The 27,308-nt window shown below is 38.5% G+C and overlaps 2 protein-coding genes and 1 long non-coding RNA gene across 3 annotated transcripts in view; 1 reads left to right on the forward strand and 2 right to left on the reverse strand.

The window, feature by feature from the left end:
* The window catches only part of LOC129779720 (uncharacterized), an 87,355-nt gene extending 69,535 nt beyond the window's left edge, over positions 1-17,820 (forward strand). The window contains exon 3 of the long non-coding RNA XR_008743753.1: positions 17,260-17,820. This is a non-coding gene — a long non-coding RNA (uncharacterized LOC129779720). The remainder of the gene's footprint in view (positions 1-17,259) is intronic.
* LOC129779714 (tigger transposable element-derived protein 2-like) lies at positions 12,697-15,001 on the reverse strand. The gene is made up of 3 exons (XM_055787351.1): positions 14,667-15,001; positions 13,492-14,598; positions 12,697-13,342 (listed from the first exon to the last, which is right to left on the reverse strand). Exons 2-3 carry the CDS (start codon positions 14,589-14,591, stop codon positions 12,787-12,789), a joined length of 1,656 nt encoding a protein of 551 aa, XP_055643326.1. The 5' UTR covers positions 14,592-14,598; positions 14,667-15,001; the 3' UTR covers positions 12,697-12,786.
* Positions 17,821-20,269: 2,449 nt separating the features above from the next.
* LOC129779713 (zinc finger protein 271-like) lies at positions 20,270-22,539 on the reverse strand. Its single transcript, XM_055787350.1, has 2 exons — positions 22,279-22,539; positions 20,270-22,212 (listed from the first exon to the last, which is right to left on the reverse strand). Exons 1-2 carry the CDS (start codon positions 22,402-22,404, stop codon positions 20,311-20,313), a joined length of 2,028 nt encoding a protein of 675 aa, XP_055643325.1. The 5' UTR covers positions 22,405-22,539; the 3' UTR covers positions 20,270-20,310.
* Between the last annotated feature and the right edge of the window lie 4,769 nt (positions 22,540-27,308).

The raw sequence follows: 27,308 nt of genomic DNA on the forward strand, positions 1-27,308 counted from the left end.
TGACAGTGTTGTGATTGTCCTTTTCAGTCTCAAGTTATAGCGCGTCAAAGATGGAGTCCACCAAGCAAGAAATTCGCCATATTTTACGTTTTTACTACCTGCGAGGTAAAACTGCAACGAAGGCGGCCGAAAAAAATCGTGTAGTTTATGGACCCAATACTGTAACGATTCGCACAGCATAGCGTTGGTTTGATCGATTTCGTTCTGGTGTAGTGGCTGTCGAAGATACACCCCGTACTGGTAGGCCAATCGTCATGGGAACCGATAAAATCGTTGAAATCATTTAAGTAGACCGGCATGTGAGCACTCGCTCGATTGGCCAGGAACTGGGAATAGACCATAAAACCGTTTGGATGGTGACTGGTGATGAAAAATAGATCACGTACGACAACCTAAAGCGAAAAAAGTCGTGGCAAATAAGAAGGGGGGTTTTATAAGGGAGGGGAATAATGAAGTTGCCTTCTAAATGGCAACAAGTTTGCGAACAAAACGGCGTATATTTGACTTAAATTGGATAATTTTAAGTATGTTAAATAAAGCGTCAAATTTCGATCAGAAATACGACATTTATTTTTCCCCAACCCTATATAACGTATGAAAAATTTACGTCACAAACAGGGTAAATAAGGAGAAAGAGAAAATAGGGACAGGTTAAAAGGAAATCAAGAATAGAAAGAATAAAGAGAAGATATATATACATATGAAAAACGACATTATCGTGCTCTTATACGATCGCTATCCCTCTATTGCTTTCGTCCTCCGGACTCTAAAGGAGTCATCAGCCCTCGTTCTCAATCGGGCAAAGGTGCGTGGGTTAACACTGCACGGCCTTTGTTTTAATTTCAGTAAAAAAAAAAGACGGGTGGGTAATGTCGGGGACATAACCGGAGTGACGTAGGCCTATACAAAGGGGACAGCTTTTGCTAAATATATATTTTGAATATATTGTTTTATTTTCTTCTGCTACGTGAATACCTACCTATCTACCTGAAAAATGGATTAGTTTACTGTTTACTCTTCATGAACATGTTGGGGGTTCTGAAAAGAACCTTTGATGTTGTGTTTTTGCGTTTTTTTTTTAAACTTTCTCAAATTTTTCTCGCTGTCTTATAGTTAATTCTTGATTTTTTTCCGAAGGCTTTGTACTTATTAAATGTTCAATGCCGGGCATCTTTCGGCGTATGCACATATCGTACAATCAAAATGATGGCTGTGATAGGGGATGCATAGGTGGTCATCAGCTCATTCACTATCATATATTTCACTATTGAGCACATTACCGTACCTTAAACTGTTTCCGTGTTTCGGAGACGAATGAATTGTATGATTTGTAGTTTCCGCAAACAAAGTAAATAAAAATGAAAAAGAACTGAGGTTTTGGAGACGAACTCTACGATCTGTCGAGAAATAAACGAGCTATAAGCATTCTGAAAAACCAACAGTAAATACATGGACGAATGACCTTCGGATTAAAGCCCTTTAAAATAAGAACAGAGCAGCAGGAAATACATAGAGGCGAATGAACTGCAAAGTTCAAAGCCTCTTAAAAACAAAGAAAGAAGAATAAGGAAATACATAGCTCATCATGTTGCTCCTTAGTTATTTTTCTATACAATGCAGATGTAACGTCATTCATTTTTCAACATCAGTTATCAACCAAAGAAAGCAGTTCTTGCTACCGAGAAAATTCGTTAATGCCATCCTGCATACAATGTGTTGTAATTTGAAGCCATTTTTAATTCGGAAACCATGCATGGGTTTGTGAAAACTGAATGATCAATTTAAAAGACCCCAACCACCAATAAGTTCAAGAACAAGATAAACAAATCAGTTTATATTATATGTCATATTATGTCTCTTTAGAATGCATTGGTATTGTGAAAAACTTTCAATAACTCTTCTTTGAAAGGTTTAATGGCCCTGAAAAGCGCCGTGTTTTACGGTGGCTGGTTTTGCCACCAAAGCAGTCTGTATAAACAATTTTTTTCCTTCTCATACCTGCTGCCGTTTTGCGATTGCGTTTGCCACTCGCTGAAACTAGTTGTTGCCACCGAACCGAATGTGCTCTGTTCTGTTCGGTTTTGCGGGTTTTTTTTATTGTTGTGAGCAGCTTTGCAAGCCAACTCGAGCACTCCGGCGGCCGAAATTCTATAACCGCTATTAGGTATACTGGTGCTCCGGCACCAATCCGTTGATGCGATGTGATGTGAAACGATGCCACACAACCACACTGATTTACGGTTTGAAAGAGAATGATATATTTTTCAGCGGATCCGCGCCTTTTTTACTCTAGCGGTACACACTCACAGGATAGAGACAAATCAGCAGACTAAGCCAAAGGGGCGAGTCCAACGAGACGAACGAAAGAGCGTTAAAAGGCAGCGATGGCAAAAAAATACATTCATTACGATTTGTTCGCTCGTTGGATTCACATGCAGGCTAAAAAGGGTCCTTTTCAGGATCACAAAATTATCTTTAATCTAAAGAGTTTATTGTTTTGTTATCACTCGATATCCCCATCTTGTTCGGCTAAACCTTCCTGTTTAGCGATTGCGTTTGCCACTCGCCACAGCTTTCACAGTTGGAAAATTTCTTCCCATCCCATTGTGACATGTTGTACAGTAAATTACATTTAATGCGACGTGCCGAAACACCACTCAGTGTCGCATTGGAGGCGATTTTAACCTGTAATTGAACATTTGCGATGACAGTGGTACAGTGTCGACTTTCGATGTGGGGTCATAATTTGGACCTCGAACTTTATGTTTACAAAAATGTCCAACTAAATATGTCGCATTACAGGTCCGTCCAATTAGCTGAATGTCGAGCTAAATGTAAATTACTGTACTTTCAATCTAGAAGCAATTTAAAAATTAATGAATATTGAATAATCGGGAAAGTCCCCAACCAGAAATAAGCTCAGAACAACTGCCAAATTCACATACTCATCATATACTGGCAAACAAATTATGAAAAAATCAATTTGTGTTTTATTATTATTTTGGATATTATTTTAGAAAGCATTGAACTGTATTTCGTAAACTCTTTTTTGAAAGGTTTAATGGCCCTGATAAGCGCCGTGTTTAATGGAATTTTAGAAAACTTAGTACTCGTGGTTTTGAAAAAAACCATTTCGAACGCCCTCGATGCCGCCTTATTCTGGATTTGCCACCAAAGCAGATTGTAAAAAGAACAAACTTTTTTCTTCTGCTACCAGCTGCCGTTTTGCGATTGCGTTTGCCACTCGCTGCAACTGCCTGTTGTTGTCTTGATGTCCACCGAACCGCATGTGTTCTGTTCTGAATGCGGGTTTTCTTATCGTCGCGAGCAGCTTTACCAGCCAACTCGATCACTTCGACGGCCGAAACTATATAACGCCGGCTAGGTGGACTGGTGCACTGGTACTAACGCGCTCGGTCTAGCTACCCTTGCGGGGAACTCCAGATCAACACGGTTCGAGCGGGATTTTGCCTTTCCCTTCACTTTTCCTCCTTTGCCATGTCCAGACATGGCTGCTTGGTTTGATGCGAACCGATGTGGTGTACGGTTTGAATGAGAATGATCGTTACGGCAGCGGAGCGGGGATTTTTAAGCTGACTGGCTGGCTCGAGAATTACGCATGTGTGAGACAGTGACCAATGTTTCGTTCATTTTTTTCTTTTTCCTTTCCAATGGTGCTTCATTCTATTTCGCTGCTGCTCTGGTTGCCCGTTTTGGTCGGTACGATTTGAGGAGCACAAAATGGACCAATCAAAAATGGGCACATAGTGCATTTGAACAATGCTTGATATTTCACAATTATTTAATTATTTATCTCAAGAAAAATGAAATTTTATTCATTATGATAGATGCGTAGATATATTTCCTATCAATTGATGCCAAAACCATTGCGATCTATTGAGAAATGCTCGAGTTATAAGCGTTCCAAATCTTGCATTTTTTCCTACTTGTTCAGTGCCTAGATTTCCATTTCACCCCCTATATTCTCCGGTTAGACGTAGTCCTACGTCAAAACATGGGAAAACAATTTTTTATAAAACATTTGGTCAACTATTTCGAAAACCAGTATATTCAACTGTAAGAAACAGCTTTTAAGTTTTGGAACACATGAGTTTCCAAAGATAGAATTGAAGTTCTTCTTAAGTTGTCCGTCTTACCCCCACTTCCCCTACCTGCTACCACTTTCCGACATCGTCCTCCATCACTTTGGTGGGACAAGGAGTGCTCAAAGGTCTATCTTGAAAAATCATCCGCTTCCAAAAAAATCAGGAAAACTGGATTAGTGGAATGGTTTCGAAAGTACCAAGATCTAGAAGTCGAACTAAAATGTTTGATTGAAGCAAAAAAGCGTGGATATTGGCGGAAGTTCGTCAATGGTTTGTCGAGGGAGATCACTCTTTTTGGATTACGGCTAGGAGAATGCGTGGCTGGAACCATACAAATGAAAGCGAGGAATACTCTGACCGTTGACTTTTCAAATCTGCGAGGAAGGTTTGTCCCGACTCCGTTCCTGCACAAAACGTCGTACGCGACATTCCGCTCCAATGCGATTATGAGAATTTTTCGATACAATTTTATGGGCCTACCACAAGGCTCCTGTATAAGCCCCCTCTTTTACAGTTCTTACGTCAATGATATAGATAATTGTCTAACTAGAGATTTTTCGCTGAGACAACTTGCAGACGATGGTGTTATTTCCATCACGGGTGCTAATCCCGTCGTCCTGCAAAAGTCCTTGCAAGATACCCTGAACAACCTGTTCATGTGGGCTCGCATGCTGGGTATCGAATTCCCTACAGAGAAAACGGAAATGGTCGTATTTTCTAGGAAGTACGAACCCGCCCAATTTCCGCTTCACATATCCGGCAAAACGATCAGGCACTCTATGTTTATCAAATACCTGGGTGTATATTTTGATTTAATATGTACCTGGGGAAGACACATTGCGTATCTGAAACAGAAATGCCAGCAAAGAATCAATTTTCTTCAACCAATAACCGGAACATGGTGGGGTTCCCATCCAGGAGACCTCATTAGGCTGCACAAAACAACGATATTATCAGTGTTAGAATATGGCTTTTTTTGCTTCCGATCAGCTGCTAGCATTCATATTCTCTAACTGGAAAGGATACAATATCGTTGCTTGCGTATAGCCATGGGGTGTATGCGACAGATACGATAAGTCACGAAGTCTTGGCAAGAGTATTAGTCTTCGGTTCACGGAATTATCCTACAGATTTCTGGTGATTGGTGATTGATAACTTCGAAAATCTACTCCAACCGACTCCTCAATCAATTTTTATGTCTTTATACCATGAGTACATCTCCCACGACGTGTACCCTTCACCGGACATCTCCAACAAAAGTTTAAGACAAGAATAAGACAACTATTGAGTGTTTTGGTCGGAAAATTATTCAGGATTACCTCAGCATGGGTTCCCTCTCATTGCTCGATTCCGGGAAATGAGAAAGCGGACTCGCTAGCTAAGGTGGGCGCTTCAGAAAGCACACTTTTTGAAAGGCAAATTGCTTATAACGATTTTTTTTACATTCCTCGTCAGTTTACGACAACTTGACAGCGCATGTGAAGTGAAGATGATTTCGGTCGTTGGTTACACACGATTATTCCTAAGGTCTCAACGAGTGCATGGTTCAAGGGATTGAATGTAGGTCGATATTTCATTCGCTTGATAACTCAGTTTATGTCCAATCACTACAACCTAAACGCGCATTTTTATCGCATTAGGCTCGCAGCAAACAATCTTTGTGATTGTAGCAATGGTCACCACGACATCGAGCATATTGTCTGGTCGTGTATCCGTTTCCATGCTGCTCGCTCTTAGCTCTCTGGAACACTGAGAGCACAAGGCAGACAATCGGATATCCCCGTCCGGGATATCTTAGGTAGCCGTGACCCTGATCTTCTGCTTCATCTATACCTGTTCCTCAGAAACGCCGATGTCAACGTTTAATAATGTTTCTATTGTGTTTTGAATTAGAATTTAGATTAGTTGAATTTTATAATGTTTTCGAACATCTATCAAATGAGTATATTGTATAGGCACTTTAGATAACTTCAATTATTCGTGTATTCAGCATTCGGCGGGATAAACATACTGCTGTCAAGTAGTTGTTGAAATGAGGCCTTTTCCGACTTCGACTCCCAAACAAGTCACACACTTTTTTATTATACTCCGGAGAATTTGATTAAGTATTATTTAGTAGTTTCCCTTGGATTTTCCTCGGCGATCCGGAACACATTAGTGGCGACGAGAATAAACGAGAAACGATCAGCGACCGTTTTGAAGAAGCAGCGGCAGTTTCCTAATCAGCCACTTTAATCCGGAAAAACAAAACAAGGTAAAAGATAACAAAACAATTGTAGGCCAAAGAAATTGTTGGTAAGGTATTGTGCGATCATTGTTCAGTGGTGACAAACGCTTTTGTAAACCAATGCACCATTTGCTTTTCGCGGACGTTCGTTTCTTTAACAAAGGAATACAATTAACACAACTAAATATTCTATTTCTAATGAAATGCATTTGAAGGAAAAGTTTTCTTTGTTCAAGTTAATAAAAGTGGTTTTTCTTTTTCTTCTGAGTTTGGAAGCACTCGTGAACAATCGGCAAATTAACTGGCGATAATGATTTTGATCGACGTAGAAGTTTGCTGGTGTTTGCCATTGACATCGCGGAGGAAATTTTGCTGAAAATCGGTTGGTGCTCGTTTTTGGCATCGGATGAGAGTGGCAATTGGTTTGGTGAGTTGTATCATTTGATTTATAGACAACTAAGAGAAATTCAAAACAGGCATTCGAGCATTTTCGAGTAAGCAGCTTATTTTGACTGACTTTTATATTTTGACTTAGAACTAGACTTTCCGAGATCTCGCACAGTACGCAAAAGAGACAGTGTGCATTGCGTTATCCAGTCTCGCATCTCACAAAGTCATTGGGAGCTGTCTGCAACAAATGAGCGAGGTAGAAGGCAGCCGAGCGAGCAGACTTCCTGTGCGCGCTGAAATTCCGAGAGACGAGTATCGATTCTTTCTTCCTCACAGCCCTTCCCTGTGCAAGCGATGAGACCGGGCTTGAGCACGCGAGCTTGGGATTGGCTCTTTCTCTTCTCTTACGTAAAATTTTGTGATATGTTCAGGAAATGCCACGTCGCGTTTCGATGCGAACGATGCACATGTGTTGAGTATACGAAGAGATGCTCGTGCTTTAGTGCTCGCGAGACTTCCTCGTGTACCTACCTCAAAGTAACATTTGGTTAGGTCTTCTGAAATCTCACACAGCACTTAGAAGAGACAATGTGCTTTGCCCTATTCATTGCAAGCTGTGTGCGACAAATGAATGAATTGATTGGATGACTTTAGCAGCGATATTTATGTGAAACAGTTCTTCATCACTAATTGTTCTACGTGCAATATTACGAAGATTCTCGCGAGCACCAACACATGTGCATCACTCATGTTGAGGTGCAACGATGTATTCTTGAGCACATCTCAATATTTTACGAAAGAGAAGAGAAGGAGCCGAACCCAGGCTCGTGTGCTAAAGCCCGGTCTCATCGCCAGGGTTGCCACATATACAGAATATTCTGTGTTTTACAGATTTTTCGCCAAATTCTAGATACAGAATCTGTATATACAGAATTACAGATTTTCAGCAAAAATACAGAATTTACAGATTTTTTTTGAAATTCATTTTCAAATATTGAATTTATTACAGTGCATACATAGACACCTTGATTCATAACAATATTGAACGGCACGCAACGAATGGCTTTCGTTGGAGGCAGTTTTTAAACGAAATCTTGAGCGATTTTAAGAGTTACTCTATTCGTTCCAAGTTGAATATGACCATAATCAATACACCAATCGTATACTGATTATGCTGTTTCTAAACATTGTTCTACCGCTCATCAATATCGACAATTACACTTTTCAATCAGAAAGTTCTCAATTTTGCGAACTTTGTAATGAGACCAAAATGATATTGCTGATCATGTTGGGTAACTTATGTTTGGCTACGTGCAACCATTCGCTGATGCTGACATTGATGTGAAAGATTTTGAAGACTTTCAGTAGAAGTCTGAGGATGTTTACGTTTGTATTGATGCAGAAGAAGCAGAAAAAGTATTGGATGCAGTTAGAAATCTGATATTCAAATCTATTTGTCGTGACTTCTATATTGAACTCGTGAAACAGATTTCAAAGCGATTTGATTTTAGCAATCCGGTTATCAAAACCACGGCCTTGGTAAACCCTCAAAATTTCGTCAAGCTACCAAACCTTAATGATTTGATGCACCAATTTTCTCAATTCGTTAAAGCAGGTAATAATAATCCTTTGAATTGTAAGGCTTGGACAACGAATTCAGGCAGCTCCAGACGAATCTTCTTGCTCAAAAATTGAGTGACTCAGATATAACTTGGTCCCAGCTGTTGGATGCCAAAAGACGTAATGAGAAAAACTCATAAATAAGAGAAATAATATTAAATTAAAAAATAAATTTTCATTTTTTCCATACAGATTTTTATACAGATTTTTGCTAAATATACAGATATACAGATTTTCTCAGAAAATTTTACAGATTTAAATGTGGCAACCCTGCTCATCGCTTGCACATGAAGGAGTTGTGAGGAGGAGAAAATCAATACTCGTCTCTCGAAATTTAGCCGCGCGCGCACAGGAAGTCTGAGAACCTATCAATATTTCACGAAAGAAAAGAGAAAGAGCCAATTCCAAGTTCGCGTGCTAAAGCCCAATCTCATCGCTTGCACATGGAAGGGTTGTGAGGAAGAGAAAATCGATACTCATCTCTCGAAAATAATGCGCGCGCAGGAAGTCTGCTTAGAGCGCATGAATTTTTTATAAATAAGACTAGCTAACCCGGCAAACTTCGTCCCGCCCAAAATTTGTTTTTTGTTATCAATACCTTCAAACATTCACGTTTTCTTACTATGAGCAAGTTCATGGGTCCAATCGCAAAACTGTTCATCGATTGATCTTCTAATCGACCCCGTTGAATTTACCTTTTATTATAAAAAGTTTTCGAGTTATGCAGAAATTTGTGTTTCATTTATATGACAACCCCACCTGAGAGAGGGGTGAGGAGTATCTTACCACCATAGAATCCTGTATTGTACTCTAAAACCTCCACATGCAAAATTTGGTTTCATTTGCTTGATTATTTCTTGAGTAATGCAGAAATTTGTGTTTCATTTGTATGGCAGCTCCCCCTTAGAGAGGGGGGTGGAGAGTCTAACTACCATAGAAACATTTATTGCATCCTGAAACCTCAATATGCCTAATTTGGTTTCATTTGCTTGATTAATTAATGCAAAAATTTGTGTTTCATTTGTATAGCAGACCAACAACCACTTCAAGGAATGTTGTTACGGCATGAAAAATTGGAAAATTGGAAGAAAAATTATTTTGTATATGACCAGAGTGCGTTTCTGAAATTGAGCTTCTAACGAAAATCGACTATTCAGCAATGAATTATGTTCTTTATGAAGGAAACATTTTTTTTCCACGTGTTTGACAAAATCATGAACTGAAATTGTGTTTCGAAGTGATTTAAAATTTAGCGATTTCCCTCATCTAATCTGTTTGTTTGTGTACGCGTCAAAAACTCGAAAAGTGCCGGACCGATTTGTGAAGCATTCATATATTTACTGTACAGGTTCCTCAATGTAGTCGGTATAAACCTACAGTGAAATCACCCGACACAGGGAATAAATATTGAGTATGACTTACCGGCTCGACAGTTGTCTGTTGTGAGAGGAAATGATGCCCAATGTATGGCTAACTAGTGTTGGCAGTATATAATATCAACATCACTGTTATACTGTCAACTGCGAGGGATAGGACGTTGTGTCTTTCACGCACCTCACATCTTCCTTCTCCCTTATTCTTTTTATGTTATTTTACTTTTTTGTGTCATGATTTGTCATTTCAATTTATTTTAATTTCTTCAATCAACGCTATAGAATACTTGAAATAGTGTGAACGGATTAAAAAAATGTACTGCTGCGTGCATTTTGTCTGATTACAATCCCAACGGTCTATACTGATCTTCATACTCTATCTATTCTTACCATTTGCGTAACACTTGTAAAACGGTTTATAATTCAGAAAGGTTTTTTGTAACTAGCATGATTTTTTAAAGGAACGAAAAATGGCGGCAAATTCTCTGGGTGATATCCATAAATGCAGTTCGATGCTGACGTAATATATTTACATCCAAATTGAATGTCTACTTGCGGGAATGGACTGCCTTGTTTTGTATACTTTGGCTAGTGCCTATATATACCAGATGAAGCAATCATGTGGCATTCTCGAATTTATGTGAAAGAGAAGGAAGGATTTTGTAGAATTTCATTCTCACACAGTTCATCTCTCGTATCTCGCTCTCGCATGTGAAAATGCGAAAATGGCATACCCTAGCAATAACAAAACAAACAACCCCCGCTCGACAAACCGTAATCCTCTTCCTATTGAAGTAATGATGTTGCTTCACTTGTATATATAATCATGGGCTAGATCTAAGTAAGTACTGCACGCACTCAATAGGTATAAGCAAGTACTGTACGCACTCAATAACACGCAACTGTCAACATTGTTCATTGCTTGTGTTTTTTTATTCTTTTCTTGTTCCTGTATCATCTAAATTTCCACAGAGTAAAATTATAAATACTCGCATACAGAAAAACCTACCAGGAAATGGCAACGAAAATATCCGTAGTTTCTCCATACGCTGCACACCGGAACAAATATCCACGTTATTAACGGGAGAAGACACATACATTCCAACTATCTTAATAAGAAATGGAAACAGAATTGAAACCTTTCTTGGTGCAGGCATGTCAGTTGTGGATACATGATTTAAAAATATATATACTGCTCGCTAAAACCTCTACTTTAGGTTATCCAGCTGATTATCATTAATGAAACGGTGTACAATGCTCTCCACAATGTAACGTTCGGTGTCAAATCCGGAACTTCCCCTAGTTTCAGACTGTCACTCGACCATTACAGTGACTATGTGCTCCTCCACGGTCTAATAGGGGCGAAAACCTTTGGATTTTCCTTTCCGCATTACTTTCTCTGGAGAAAAACCCTGATGATTGAGTTGGAAGCTAATATGCTATCAACCCAACTCGCATTATCACTTCTGCAGCCATTCCAACTCGCCGACATTGGGTGGCTGCTCCGCCACCATTCTTTTGCTGAAGCGGTTGTCCCATCACGCAGCTTTCTTAGACGGTTGTCCCGACACGTCTCTTCCAAGCGGTTTTCCAACACGCGGTTTTCAGGCGGTTGTCCCGACACGCCACTTCCAAGCGGTTTCCCAACACGCAGTTTTCAGGCGGTTGTCCCGACGCGCCATTTTTCCAAGCGGTTGTCCCAACACGCCTATTTTTCTAGCGGTAATTCCAACACGCAGTACCTCTGGCGGTTGTCCCGACGCGCCATTTATTTTCACAGACGGTTGTCCCAACACGCCATATTTTTAGAATTTCTTTTCTCTATGTCGGGTGATTTCACTGCATATTTAAATATCCGGCAGGATCGCCAATGTGAAGCATTCATATATTTACTGTACAGGTTCCTCAATGTTCCTACAGTGAAATCACCCGACACAGGGAATAAATATTGAGTATGACTTACCGGCTCGACAGTTGTCTGTTGTGAGAGGAAATGATGCCCAATGTATGGCTAACTAGTGTTGGCAGTATATAATATCAACATCACTGTTATACTGTCAACTGCGAGGGATAGGACGTTGTGTCTTTCACGCACCTCACCCGATTGAGCTCAAAGTTGGACACAATATACAATCCACTTCAAGGAGTGTTGTTACGGCATAAAAAAATTGGAAAATTGGAAGAAAAATGATTTTATATATGACCAGAGTGCGTTTCTGAAATTGAGCTTCTAATGAAAATCGACTATTCAGTAATGAATATGTGTTCTATGTGAAGGAAACATCTTTTTTCCACGTGTTTGGCAAAATCATAAACTGAAATTGTGTTTCGAAGTGATTTAAAATTTATCGATTCCCCTCATCTATCTCTATATATATATATATAAAAGTTTTCCTTTGTGTGCTGTTCCTTTGTGTGCGCGTTAAAAACTCGAAAAGTACGGAACCGACTGAGCTCAAACTATGATACAATAAACAAAACAACCAAACACATCTAGGGTTGTTGTTACAACATAAAAAAATGAAAAATTCAACTCAACCAAGCAACCACAATGTGCCACAGCAGAGCGTGGCAGGGTACAGCTAGTTTATATAGATAGATATAAATATATATATATATATATATATATATATATATATATATATATATATATATATATATATATATATATATATATATATATATATATATATATATATATATATATATATATATAGATTAGTGGTCCCAGCTTGTTAAATGTATCTATTGGAAATGATCCTGTAAAGATGGAGATTAATACAGTTGAATTTCACTCGTTGGGCTATCTTTAGTTGGGCTTCGATTTAGTTGGGCTCCCGTTCGTTGGGCTATAGCCCAACTAAATCGAAGACAAACGTCAATTCTGACAACGCAAAATTTTTTTCGAGGGGCTCGTGGATGGTGTTTTTAGGTTTAAAATAAATTTTAAATGAATCATTGAAATAAATAAAATCGAATATTATTCAACAAAAACAATATTTATTTTAAACGTTTCAAACAAAATTAAACAAACCACGTAAATTCATTTTCAACAAAATGGTAGAGTTCTTCAACATGCTCGTTTTAGCCATTCAACTTCAGTGATTTTCGAACGTAGCGCGTTCAAACGGCATACTTCTGCAACATCATGCTTCATATAGCGAACTAGGCAATCAATTGACTTGATTGCATCGCCAAAATCAGGATCTCCGGTACTAGTAATGGAAGTATCAAACGAATTACTTCCATCTTCTGTGTCTACCAACCATTCTTCTTGCATTTCAGGTTGATCTTTCTTGAGAACTGATGACAAAATCTCGTCATCAGAGAACACTTCACTGGTTACCCAATCTGGATTATGATCACCATCATACACCTGATCTTTGATCCACAGATCAATATCTTGCTCAGATGTTTTTGTTCCTGCCAAACTGTCAATCCTGGACACAAGCGCTTTGAAGTCATCATCGGCCGCTTTCGAGTCTACATTAACAGCATCCTCCGGCAAACCATCGATCAATTTCTTCCACGAATTACGTATAGTTTTGTCAGATATCTCCTCCCAAGAGGTTGCCAACCACGAAATACACTGTTGAAGATTAATCTTCTTCAATCGTTCTTCGAAACTAAAGAGGAAAGTACATAAATAAAACCTCAATTAGAATTTGAATTTAAATTTCGAAAAAGCACAGACGAAAAACTATCGTGCGCATAGTTTTGTGTTTATATTTGGAATCAATTACAAAAGTTTAATGTTTAATATTTGGAAATTTACCTTAAGTGTTCGTTTTCCAGAATTAATGCGAGCATCAGTTTTCTTTTATACTTTCGCTTGATTGCATTGATGACCGATTGGTCCATCGGCTGGCATTCAGCAGTTACATTTGGTGGGAGGTAGATCACTTGAATCAGTCCATCGTCACTCTGTAGAGATTCGTCAACGTCATAATGACTGGTGCAATTATCATGAACCAGCAATGCCTTTGGCTCCAATCCTCTCTCGGCCGAAAATTTTCGAACAGCGGGGACAAACTCTTCGTGGAACCATTGACGGAACAACAGTCTGGTCATCCAAGCCTTTTTGGAATGATTATATGAAACGGGAAGTTCTTCGATGTTGATTCCTCGTGGTTTTGCAGCAGTGCAAATGAAATACAACGGAAGCTTTAGGGAACCATCTATGTTGGAGCAAGGCATAAACGTATACCTTGTCTTGTTTTGCTTCCGTCCGCTTGCCACGGTCTCATCACAGGTAACGACAGAGCGTGTGGCTAGGAGCTTGATGAACAAGGCAGATTCATCTGCATTAAAGACTTGGGATAGTGATAGCTGCATTTCCTGAATCTTCTTCTGTAGAACCTTCTTGAAATTTAGGTACGCTTCAACGTTTACCGATGCCTTTTCTCCTGTTACGGCTTTCACGCGCAATCCAAACCGCTGCTTAAAACGATGCATCCAGCCATCCGAAGCAGAAAAACCGTGCACCGCATAGAGCCCCCGGTCCTGGAACATCTTAAACAGCAGCTCCGCCTTTGCTTTAAGAATATCCACTGTCAACAAAATGTTGGACTGCCGCTGCTGTAAAATCCAGATGTAAAGAGCTTCTTCCAGCAAAGGGAACGTCTGCTCTTTCAATGTTTTTCGATTATTTACACCATATTCCTTGAACTTGTCCACCGCCTCACGAATTGCTTCTTTCTTTTGGATTATTCTCGTGACCGTAGAAGATCCTACGCCGTACTTCTTCCCAAGAAAGTCATGCGTACCACATCCTGCTTCAAAATCTTTAATTATGCGAACCTTCTCCACCAGCGTCAGGAAATTGCTCCTCCGTTTCCGGTTAACGTTCGTACTGGATCCTTGCAAACCATCCATTTTGAGCCTGGCGATCGAAATGAACGTATATTAAATCTACGCTAATTTTAATATCAAACTTCATTAAGAACTTACCAATTAATCCAACCTAGAACGAAACTCAACCACGAATGAAATAAACGTCAGTGGTGTGAAAACTTTTTTGCGTTTCCCATAACAACAAACAATCGGTGTGACCCTCGATCGATTTTCGACTTTGACAGTTCAGCCCAACGAGTGAAAGTCTTTCACAAATTGGGCTAAGAGCTTAGTGCAACGAGTGAAATTCGACTGTAGTGGCTCTTCTGTATCAGTGATGAGTGAAAATTTGTTTGTTTCAAAATTCAACATTCCCTTGGTGAAAAGTTAAAAACAATTAGTTGTAATTTACGGTTCCAGGTTGAAGGTTTCTGGGAAAGTTGAAGTTATTGTTGAATACAAAGGGAAGAAGGTGAAATCTTTTGGTTCTTGACTGTGATTACCAGTTTATTGCTTTGCTGGGTAGACCGTGGATGGATGATTTTTTACCAACTGGAGACTTTTTTTGGTGATTCTATGTCAATCCATAATTTTACAGAAGAACAAAATAACGCATTAACTGCTGAAATAAAATTAAAGTTTTCTGACGTATTTGTCGAGGATTTTTGTACTTCAATAAAACATTTTGAAGCCGAACTGGTTTTAAAAAGGTACATTCCAATTTTGACGTAGGACTACGTCTTTCATTTCTATACCGGGGTGTAAAATCAAAGTTTCGAAAACGAAAGCGTTACGCCGAAGACCGAGATTTTGAGCGTTAATAGCTCCTAAACAACTGAACGAAATGGTATGATAAACACTTCATTCGAAAGATAAAATGTCCACGCGTTCTATATTTGTTACTTTCTGACCCAAAAACTTGTTTCAATAGTCATAAATTTGCTTTCAAAACAGGCTATTGAAATCACTAATCGGTATATAAGCGAGCGCCGCTCGGAAATCCACTCAGTTTTAATTGAACAGCGATTGGAGCATGTTGTCGCTGTTGTGGTGAAGCTCTTCATTTATCATGAAGGCGCGGATGAACGGTGTCACCAAGAGCCTGTTTGTGCACCTTAGGCCAGAAGGGAATCCATCAGGAGGAGAGTGATGCCTCAAACGGTTCCCCGGGAAGATCGCGAAGCAGCCGCTACACACACACACACATACACGCGCGGAATTCTTTCCGTTTGGATGCCATTCAGCATCGAGAAATACCCGGAAAATAATCTGCCAGTTCCTCTGGGAATTTAAAAATACATTCATTTGAAAGAGTTTATTTGAATGTTTTCTATCCATGTAACACTGTGACCAAATATGTTTCAATCAAGTGCTATTAACAGATGGTTATCGAGTTAGCATAAACCACTGGTGGGCTTCCAGTATCGAGGAAAATGTGGAAATATCCAATCGTTACTGAAAATAATCTGCCAGTTCCTCTGGGAATTTAAAATTACATTCATGTGAAAGAGTTTATTTCAATGTTTTCTATCCATGTAACACTGTGACCAAATACATTTGGTTTTGTGATTTTTCAATCAATCGCAATTAACAGGATAGCTTCTGAAGATTATTCTTCCCCATCAGTAGGATATTTCCGTATCCAATAATGGATGCATAAAACCTTGTGCCTCCAACGTAACGCTCTCGTTTTCGAAGTTCTCCAAATATACATTCATTCAGAATGAATTCAGATTCAACTTCAAACAAATGATCTCTAAATCAACGATAGTCCTACGTCACCCTTGCGGTTATACCATAGATATTACCCACTTCCTGTTTTTAAGAAGGTAAATGACGTTCCCTATCGTTTAGGGGAGTAGGTTTTAAATGGTTTAGGTAAAATGAAGAAAGATAACGTTATAATTCCTAATCTATTGAGTGGGTATCACCTGTGGTTATAGTTGTCAAGAAAAACAATGATATAAAATTAGTAATTGACTGCAAAGTTTATTATCAAGGTAATCATACCGAATACCTATCCATTACCAATTGCTCAATATCTTTATGCTAAATTAGCCGGATGTAGCGTACTCTGTGCGTTGGATTTAGAGAGAGCGTACACAAAGCACGATTAACACGATTAAAGGAGTTTTTTCATATAATAGATTGCTACAGGGCGCTTCCTCTAGTGCATCTATTTTCCAGCAAGTAATGGATCAGGTTTTGTACGACATTGAAAATCTTATTGCTGCTTGTGATATTTGTGCAAGTATGGCAATTTTTCCAAAGCAAAGCGTTACTTCAAAGTGGATACCTACTGCGAGACCATTCAGTAGAATAAGTACAGATTTCACTAAAGGGACAGTAAAAGACGCACTCAAAAAGTTTTTGCTGGTATACTGGATTTAAGCTTAGATGATCAGATTAATATTTTTCCATTTTTATTATAGAAATAATAACATGGCATTAGAGGGTAGTTTCCCTTCTGAAAGAATATTTAGTTATACACCAAAGATGTTGATCGATTTGATCAACCTAAAGAAAAATTATAAGCAATCGTTAGTACCAAATTCGCTTGATGGTGCTTCTAAATCTAATAATAACAACCATCAACATGATTCTTTAGATACACAGACGTCTGGGGATATCGTGTTGTACAAGAATAAAATTCCGCATTTACGTGAAAAATGTATTAACGCATCATTTTCGAAACGATTTTCTAAAAAAGTTATTACAGATCACGGTTGGAAACGAGACTACGATTACCGTTCATCCAATGCTGGTCAGAGTCGTAAGGGATACACAGGAAACATCGAGTCAGCCCAGGCCGTCGTTGAGATTGATCGAAGCTGGTCAGCCAATACCGACTACCTCTGAAACCGAGATACCAACCGTGGAGGAGAGAAATGGTGTTCGGCAAACACCGGTTCGAAGGGAGATTCAATCAACAGTAAATCGAAACAGAAAGAGAAAGTATCCACCTGAATCGGTAGTGCTAACTGGCCTACCAAGGCGTCCGAAGAGAGAAAAGAAGCCAAAAATAGAAAAGATAGTGATTATGAATATTTTTAAATTATTGTTCTTATTTCTGAATTTTTTAAGGGGGAAGAGCTATTGTGTTTTGAATTAGAATTTAGATTAGTTGAATTTTAGAATGTTTTCGAACATCTATCAAATGAGTATATTGTATAGACACTATAGATAAGTTCAATTATTCGTGTATTCAGCATTCGACGGGATAAACATACTGCTGTCAAGTAGTTGTTGAAATAAAGCCTTTTCCGACTTCGACTCCCAAACAAGTCACACGCTTTTTTATTATACTCCGGAGAATTTGATTAAGTATTATTCAGTAGTTTTCCTCGGATTTCCCTCGGTGATCCGGAACACATTAGTATCCTTCGTTGTATCCCTGTTTCATATCCCTCCTATCCGACTTAGGAACTTTTACTTAGTTGCTTACACGGGCCGAAAGTTGTGCAGGCCACTGACCAAGAGCTGAGGATTGTACCGCTCATGACAACTCTACACGAGCTGATGATTCTGCCGGCTAGTGACCATTCTGTCTTGGATTCCTCGAGTCGAGAGAGACGCAACACGCTGAAATAGGGGTACAAACTAGGGGGCGTTGATGATTAATGGTCAGCTGCATCCCAATAGGAAGTATCCCGTGTCGGGCACAAAAACAGAGCATTGGAGACCTCAACATCCCAATTATGAGAACATTTCGTAATACTAATCTCGAGCCAACCGCGAGTAATCGGTTACATATTACTAACATCGATGATAAGAAATTTTTTTTAAATATTGAACTCCCGACCCCGTCAGGCTGACGAATATGAACCTTAATAAAAATATATACATTTTGGAAAAACAAATTCGAGGGGTCGTATCCGTAACACGACCGCTTAGGGTGTAAGACTATGCAATCTTTTTTTCATTTGTTGGTTTATCATTTCGGATATTATTTGCGAATACGTCGAAATTTCATAAATAACTCTTTGGTTAAAAGCTTCGGGGACCCTGAAAAGGTTTAATAGCTTGCGTGGTTTTGCAGAATCATTTCGAAAAGCAACGATTATTTCTTGGCTTTGCGAGAACGATACACTTATTGGTCATATGTCGCAAATTATTTCTTTATATCAATGCACGCATTGCACTGAGTATTTAACGAGAGGCATATTCTATGCATCGCCATTCAACAAGCATCAAACACGCGTTTAACAGGTGAACACAGTTGCAGCGATAAAAATTAAACATCGCAAGAATGACCGTTTTGAAAAATCATCAAACAGATACTGTGGAATGGTGAACAGTTCAAGAGAGGTTCTGCAACGATTTGAAGTCGAAGACACATGAATGATTTTGGAAATATGTGGAAATCCTCGTTTATTTCATTGGTTTCATTCAGTTTGCATGTACAAAAAATAACAATGTGATCAAAGTGATTGGACTGCAATTTCACGTTACTCAAATGAATGATGTTCATAATTTTTAGTTTACTTGCTTCTCCAATTGATAAAAGATAGTTACTGGAATCACTGATGTCTCATCGACGTTAAATTGCCTTACTGGTAAAATTTCCCGACTGCAACGTGATTGAATTCTTGTGCCCTGGCGACGGAGATTGCTTGTGTCCGTAGTGAGAGTTGTGGATGGCGCTTTCGAAAACCAGCCAACTAATTTATTCCGGCTCATGCCTTTTTGGCTATTGGAAGGGTGAGAAACACCATTTCTTTCGGCCAAATCATACGCCAGCTTCCGCATTTCTCTCGTCGTAACACCCATAAACTGTTGTTCCATAACAAGAATACCATCTACAAGCTTGTTCTCTTGCGCCGTCGTAAAAAGATTACTGAATGATCCCAGCAGCTGGAGCTGCAGAGGATCTACACAATTTAAATAAAGTTAACGTGTTTCTCGCGGGACACAATGCACTAAGGCTGCATGTCACCCTGACACACCACTCTCAACTGCTTCGATGGCCGCATTCAAGCTGATCTGTGACCACTTTTTACGATCGGATGTTCTGGTATAATCCCGCACTATGATTCCGCAGTAGACACCCGCAGTAGAACCCCGATTATCCGCGAAATAATCGGGCTAGATCACTACGTATAACGAAAATCGCGGATAACTCAAAAAAGGGCTAAAAATGAAGTACAAACACGAAAAAAGATATTTTAGCATAAAAACTATGTTTTATCAATACAGAAATTGTCGGATTATCCACATCAGTAAAATGAAATGTGAAAGTCATGGCAAAACAAAAGAGCAAGACTCTACCACTCACTGACAAATTTCGGGAAGGTTTATAGAATTACTAAGGAACTCGCATTCGCGGATAATCCGCACCGCGGATCATCCACTCGCGGATAATCGAGGTTTTACTGTATATCCAATTATGTTTACAAATTTTGACAGCTGTATTTACATGTTATGTTGAAAAAAATACCTGGTCATACTGCCCCAAGCAGGTATGCCCATTCCGCCCCGTACATTTACGCCCAATAAAAATAAACTGAAATAAACGACAAAGCAGCGCCATAAATAAGTGGAAATGTTCAGAAATAATACCAGTACGAAGTGATATAAAGAGCAGAGTCATAAATTTCAGTATTTCAGTAAACAATTTTTCGCCTAGTCATATTGCCCCTATCTACCATATATCGGAAAAGCAAAACCTTACGGGAGGTGTCATTTTCAAGAAACTCGAATTGTGTTTGCATCAATTCGGATTGATTTCAACATGTTTGTTTTTATTCGATCACAATGCACCTTATTCAATTTCAACCTCCGCTTCATATGTCGTATCATCTAAAGTCTGTGTATGCATTTCAGCATGATGATCAGCAAGGTCTTCAACCGATGCCAACCATTCTTCACAAAGATCGCATGGCAACATTGGAGAGGTACCGGGACCTCCAATACTTCCCGTTACTTGTTTGCTATTTTTGGTCGATGGAAGATGCCTCCTGAGAACGCGTTTGCCACAACTATTAATATGCTTACTTAATAGCGTCCTTCTGGTAAATGGTTTGTTGCATAGTTCACACTTGTAAGGGTAATTCCCTGAGTGCACTATTTCATGCCTCCGCTTATCCGATAAATGGGCGAATGTTTTGGAACAAAAAGTACAAAAATATGGCCTCTCTTTTGTGTGAACCCTCATGTGAGTTTTCAAATTTGTGGAGCACTTAAAACTTTTATTACAAACCGTACAACAGAATGAACTTTCTGCCGAATGTGCCCTCAACATATGTACTTTGAAGTTACTCTTTTTTGAAAAATCTCTTTCGCATATGGTGCATTTGAACGATTTATTGGATGCATCATGAAGCAAGCGGTGGGACTTCAGATTTCCTTTTGTCGAAAAATCCTTCCTGCAAATATCACATATGAAGCGATGTTTTCCATCGATTTTAGCGGAAGTAACATTAAACGATGCTTCAGGTTGTTTAGAATTTGTCAACTGAGTCTTTATATGGAAGAAATCGTGTTTTGCCTGGTGACTTTCAAGTCTCTGCTTGAATTTACAATCCAGAAAACAGACCTCGCAAACAAAACTTGTTCGATGTATTTGGTCGACTCTTTTGTGAACACTATCCGAGTGCATGCCGAGTTGTTTAAATGGAACTATTTGATCACATCCACAGCATTTAATTTCATGATCAGCGGGAAGTGTCTTATGCAATTGTTCATGCTGTCTTTTTCTACGTATACTATGCAAAACTAGATGGCAACATGCACACGTGCGCATTTTTTTATTATAACGATTAGCATTATGAAACTTCAGAGCTTTTAGAGAACTATGCTTCTTATAACAAATGTCACACGAGAACCAATCTTCTGTGGTGCACTTTTTATCCTGTAGTGGTAAGTGCACGGATATTGAATGTGTCTCAAGCTCTTGTCTTGTCTGGAACTCTATTGAACACCCACAACAGTTGATACTTTCTATAGAATGTTCCGATTCGAGTTCCTTGCTGTCATGTTGCTCCTCCTCTATTGCTTCGTAATTTTCGTAATGCTCCTCATCCAGAGTTTCAACTTCCATTTTTATGGCTAATTTCTCATCCGCATCATTAATAATCTCAGAACCATCCACTTCAATACCAAGATTCGTGTTTTCCTCCATATAGCAATGATTATCCATATTTTGAAACGGATTGCATTTTTTATCCGCAACATCTTGGATATGTTCGTCTAGAGATTCCTTAAGTTCTTCAACAAGATACTCTTCTTCATACACTGGAAAATTTGGTTCGTTGTCCTCTTTTATAAGGACATGAGCGGATGGAATACATTCAGGTGTTTCTCGATTCTCTGTCTCGTTTGTTATGGAGGATACCGAAGCAGCATTAGAACCAGATTTCTCTGATAGAGTACCTTCATTTCCCGCCTTCTGAACGCTAGTTTCTTCATTCAGCAGTGTTTCACATATGGAAGGACCGTTACTTTCTACCACATCCTGCTCTGAATAACACACTTCTGAATCTTTTATATCTTCCCCAATGCTACATTCTTGTTTTCCTATCACATTTGTCATGTTGCTCAAACAAAGAATCTTTCTCAATTTTCTGTCGCTGTTCCGACATTTGGAAATAATCGCGTTCGCATCGTTGATGGCGCGTAAACATCCGTTGCAAATCATTCCCGGTAAACCATCGTGTTTCTCGACCTAAAAGATTGAGGAATTCATTGGATTGCATTCGGGCAATAGTATCTTTTACACGGTCAAACATACCGATATACCCGCACAGTTTGCTATGATATGTGCAGGAGATAATCCACAGTCTTCCTCCGAATGGAACAATGATGTGAAAATCCCGTCATCCTCCATACACACGCGACATATATCTGATGCATCCATAGGTTCACATTTATAAAATCAATGTGCGAGCTTTAAAAATGATAAACTACAAATAATTTATATACAGATCACACAAATAAATGTATAATATATTATGGAGCAAATCGCATAAGTTCAAGTTGTACACTGTTTGTTTACGTTCTTCTTCGCAGGGTTATCAGATTTTTTTTTCACAAAATCATTTTTTCGTAAATCATACAGGGTGTTTCGTATACAGACATAACACTTTAAATTGGAATATGTATTTTTAATAAGGCTTTTTTGACGTTAGAATAACGGGCACAGAATTAAATATAGATGTACAATGATTTTTTTATTGTTCATTATTTCAAGGGGCTATTCTAGTGTAGAGGCACGAATTTTGGACGTGTTTTTTCAGCTCCGAGAAAATAAAACAAAGAATATTTTTACTATTCATTAGGCCATATGAATAAAAACAAAATTCAGCTTTCTTCTTCTTCTTCAATGGCACTAACGTTCCTAGAGGAACTTCGCCGTCTCAACGTAGTATTACTTGCGTCATTTTTATTAGTTCTTAGTTGAGATTTCTATGCCAAATAACACGCCTTGAATGCATTCTGAGTGGCAAGCTCTAGAATACGCGTGATCACAGTGCAAGTCGGAGGAAATTTATTCCCCCGACCAGAACGGGAATCGAACCCGAACACCCGGCATGTTAGTTATGACGCTAACCGCTCGGCCAAGGGAGCACAAAATTCAGCTTTACTTTACCTGAATTAAGCAGTCGAAAAGTGAGATTGAGTTTTTACTAGGTTTAGTATGAATAAAAGTAACAACTAAATATTTACTTTTCAAAAATGGAAGTTTACGTAAGGGGGTATTCTAGTGTAGAGACACGAATTTCGGACGTTTTTTCGAACTCCGTAAAAATAAAACAAAGAATATTTTTACTATCCATTATATCATTATTCGTTTATCTATCTTTCAACAATAAAACAAAAATAGGACGGAAAAAAAATATTCATAATTAGAATAGTTACATGCTGGTGAAGTGAAGGTGTTCAAAAAAAAGTTGTGCCATGGCGTACACGATTCCAGTCCTTCTGGTTATCTGAAACAAAAAAATCGAACAGATTCTGAATCAGTAAAGATGTCGCTATGGCATGAACCTCGGACAAGTCAAAAACATGGGTTTTAACAAAATGGCGGCCGTTTGAAAACAAAAATGCTGTTTAAAACGTTTTTTTTTGCGTTTACCGATTTTTTAAAAATAGTAAAATTAAAAAGTTATAATTTTTTATTGGTTCATGCGATAGAGAGATGTATGTAGATTATTTTCATATAAATTTGACATAAATCGGTTCAGTAGAACTTGAGATATCGTGTACGCCAGTTAGAAAAAAAACTAGTTCCGAGAGAAACGCGTTTGAAGTTCATTGTGATGGCCGTAACAGGTTAGATACCACATCACTAAGATGGCTCTAACTAGGTAAATAATAGGATTTTCGATAAGTCCTTTCTAGAGTATATTCTTGAATGCCTAAACTACAGAAATATGGTAAAAAAAAAAATCGATTTTTTCAGATTTCTAGACTAGAATACCCCCTTAATTTCGTATGAATAAAACAAAATCTATCAGGTATTTACTCGTAATTACCAAGTGTGCCCATGAGCATACTTTACGTTTGAAAACACTTTCATTCGTTTTGATATCACATTCGATTTATGTTTAATGCTGCTATCTGGCACTAAATTTAAACAAGTTGAAATGTACATTGAAGCTCCAAACATTCCGTTCCACTAGTTTATGAAACTGGTCCTGAATTTGCCGAAATCGGATTAACAAAACTTACAAATTACGCAGAGGGGGAGATGATGATAATTTTATGAACATCCACAAATACAAAATCTATTTCTTCTTGCTTGCATTGTTTCTATCTCTTTCTGCCACGGTCTTCCGGTATATTCTTCAAGGTCGATGTCGATTTGTCGTCAAAAATCATCATAATTGCACTCTCTGTCCAACAAAAGGAACAAATCACAAAACGGGCAAGCAAAGTGCCGTTTTGCAACCAAACCGAAACAACCAGCTGACAGATGTTTGACAAAATGAAAACTATGTTCGAACATGCGTTAAAATGGAATTAGTAAAGTAAACTTTTATTCATACGGATTCAAGTAAATTTTAGGAATGTTTACTTTATTTGGAAACGGATAGAATAAGCAAATACTTCTTTTTATTCATACGGCCTATTATATCATTATTCGTTCATCTATCTTTTAACAATGAAAAAAAAATTGAAAGGAAAAATATATTCATAACTGAGGGGCTCAGAATGAAAGGGGTGTAAGTGACTTGATCGATTTCTCTTCATCAACTTTTTCTTTAGTTAATAACTCAACTGCAAAAACGATCCAATTTGAGTTTGTTATAGAATCCGATAGATCAGGTTCTGACCTATCTTCCACATTGTCAAAACAGATGGGAATGTGTTTGCAGCTAAGCTATGACCAAAAGAGAGAGTCGATGTAGAGAAATCGATGATGTCACTTACACCTATTCGTTTTAAGCCCCTCAATTAGAATAGTTATACTTATGACAGACATACAACTGTATTAGCGTTGTACTTCGAAAATTGTATGTCTATCACCATGTACAGCACTAGTACCATGCAAGCAACTCGGTACAATCGCTGTACCTGTACCGATTTGTTTTACCGCTGTACATGGCTACAATTGTACTGTGGGCAGCGCCATAGACGGTTAGTGAGTAGCATGAACAAACCGAATCAAAGCACTTGGTAAACGTTCTTTTCATTTACTTTCTCTTGATTTCATAACTCAGATTGGAAACTTGTTTGCTGTGTTTAGACGCTAAATAAAAACCTTTTTCATTGAAATATGTGGTGAAAATTTAATTGTACAATGTACGATTAAAGTATGTCTGTCATGGTACGATGGTACCTGTACAACGCTGTACACGCTGTACAACGCTAGTACAGCTGTATGTCTGTCCATGATATTACAAGCTGATGAAGCGAGGCGGCTCAAAAAAAAGTTGTGCCATGACGTACACGATTCCAACCCTCTTAGTTATCTGAAAGAACAGAAAATCGAACAGTTTCTAAATCAGTAAAGGTGCCGCTCTAGCATGAACCTCGCACAAGTCAAAAACATTTTTTTTTGACAAAATGGCAACGGTTTGAAGAAAGAAAAAAAAGATTTTCAAAACGTTTTTTTACAATTCCTCATTCTTAAAAAAAATATTTTTAAAATATTTTTTATTGGTTCATGCGATTGAGAGATGCATGTCGATTGTATTCATCTAAATTCGACATGAATTGGTTTTGTAGAACTTAAGATATCATGTACGCTAGTTTGAAAAAACTAGTTTCGAGAAAAACGCGTTTGAAATTAATTGTTATGGACGTACTAGATTAGATACCGGATCACAAACATGGCTATGACTCGGTAAATAATGAGATTTTCCAAAAGTCCTTTCTAATGTATGTTCTTAAAGCCTAATCTCCAGGAATAAATTAGTTATTTCGTCATCACATCAAACAACAACACGTTTTGGCAACAACAATGGGGCGTAGCACTAGGCTGCTGTGGAATCGTCTTGAAATCGTGACGACGGCGTGTGCTATTGTTGTTTTTCATATCCAGTACACCCTCTCTAATTGTGGGTTCACTAGTTCTCTCGTCGTTCTCTTTCTCATGGCGGGTTTACATTAGGGAGATCTATAGATATAGATGGATTTATTCACGTGAAAATATATGTAAAGGGGTGAGAATAAATATGATACACTTATTCGAGGTATATATAAATAGAATAAATTCAGCATATGTAAACGCTGGTGAATTTCTCACTGGTGAGAAATCAATGAAGTTGACCGCAGTTCTACTTCAGGTTAATAAATCACCGAAAAAGAGAGAGACAACTCATTCTCACTTTCTTGCACTCGTCCTCATAGGCAATCGAATGGGTTGCTATCAGCAGATGTAAACAACGCTCATTGTAAATCAATTTATATTAATTTGCTTCTACCATCGATGGTTAGATTATAGCCATGACCGATAAGAGTGAGCAGAAAGAATTGACGAGAGTCGAAATTAATTAACTGATCCAGAATTGCCTTTTACTGCTCTTTATTCAAGTGGTAGAAGGATGCACAAATCAGAATAAATATATGCATATGTAAACGGGTTGTAGATTTATCATAACATCAAATTGTATGAAGGAATTCATGAATATATTCATTATAAAAATTCACGCTAGTGTAAACGGTTGATGCGATTTCTATAAATCTCATCATATTTTTTCCCATGAATATATCACTAGTCTAAACCCACCGTTATTCTTCACTGACCAAGATGGATCCATGGTACTAGGTGAGGCCGTTTCGTCACTAAGTTGATTAGGGGAGCGGTATATGAAAACAGTACGGAAGAAAGTAGAAGGGGAATTATTTGCTTGTGGCGTGAAAGAGACAGACTGATCACGAGCGAGCTTCGGCACTAGCGTATTGTGTTTTGTTTACAAACAAAACACAGTAGACTTCCAAGATGGCTGAAAAGTGGTTTTAGCAAGTTGGCCCACCTTAGGATATACTTCTAGGCGCCTTGATCACTGACAGCTCTCACTTCGCACGTTTGTCGTTGTCATTTGACATCAAATTGAGTTAGGGTGACCATTTTGAACAAATACTTAAAACAGTGCACCCAGCGCCAACAACCACAGTACAAGACGAAGGAAAATTCTTTGACGAAACATTTCCTCGGCCAGAACGGGAATCGAATCCGAACCCCAGGCATGTTAGGTTTGACGCTAACCACTTGGCCACGGGTGCACTTTTTAAATTTTACTATTTCAAAATAATTGGGAAACGTAAAAAACGTTTTAAACAGCATTTTTCCTTCAAACGGCTCGAGGTTCATGC

Source organism: Toxorhynchites rutilus, chromosome 3 (genome assembly GCF_029784135.1).
Source record: "Toxorhynchites rutilus septentrionalis strain SRP chromosome 3, ASM2978413v1, whole genome shotgun sequence".
NCBI classification, from domain to species: domain Eukaryota; kingdom Metazoa; phylum Arthropoda; class Insecta; order Diptera; family Culicidae; genus Toxorhynchites; species Toxorhynchites rutilus.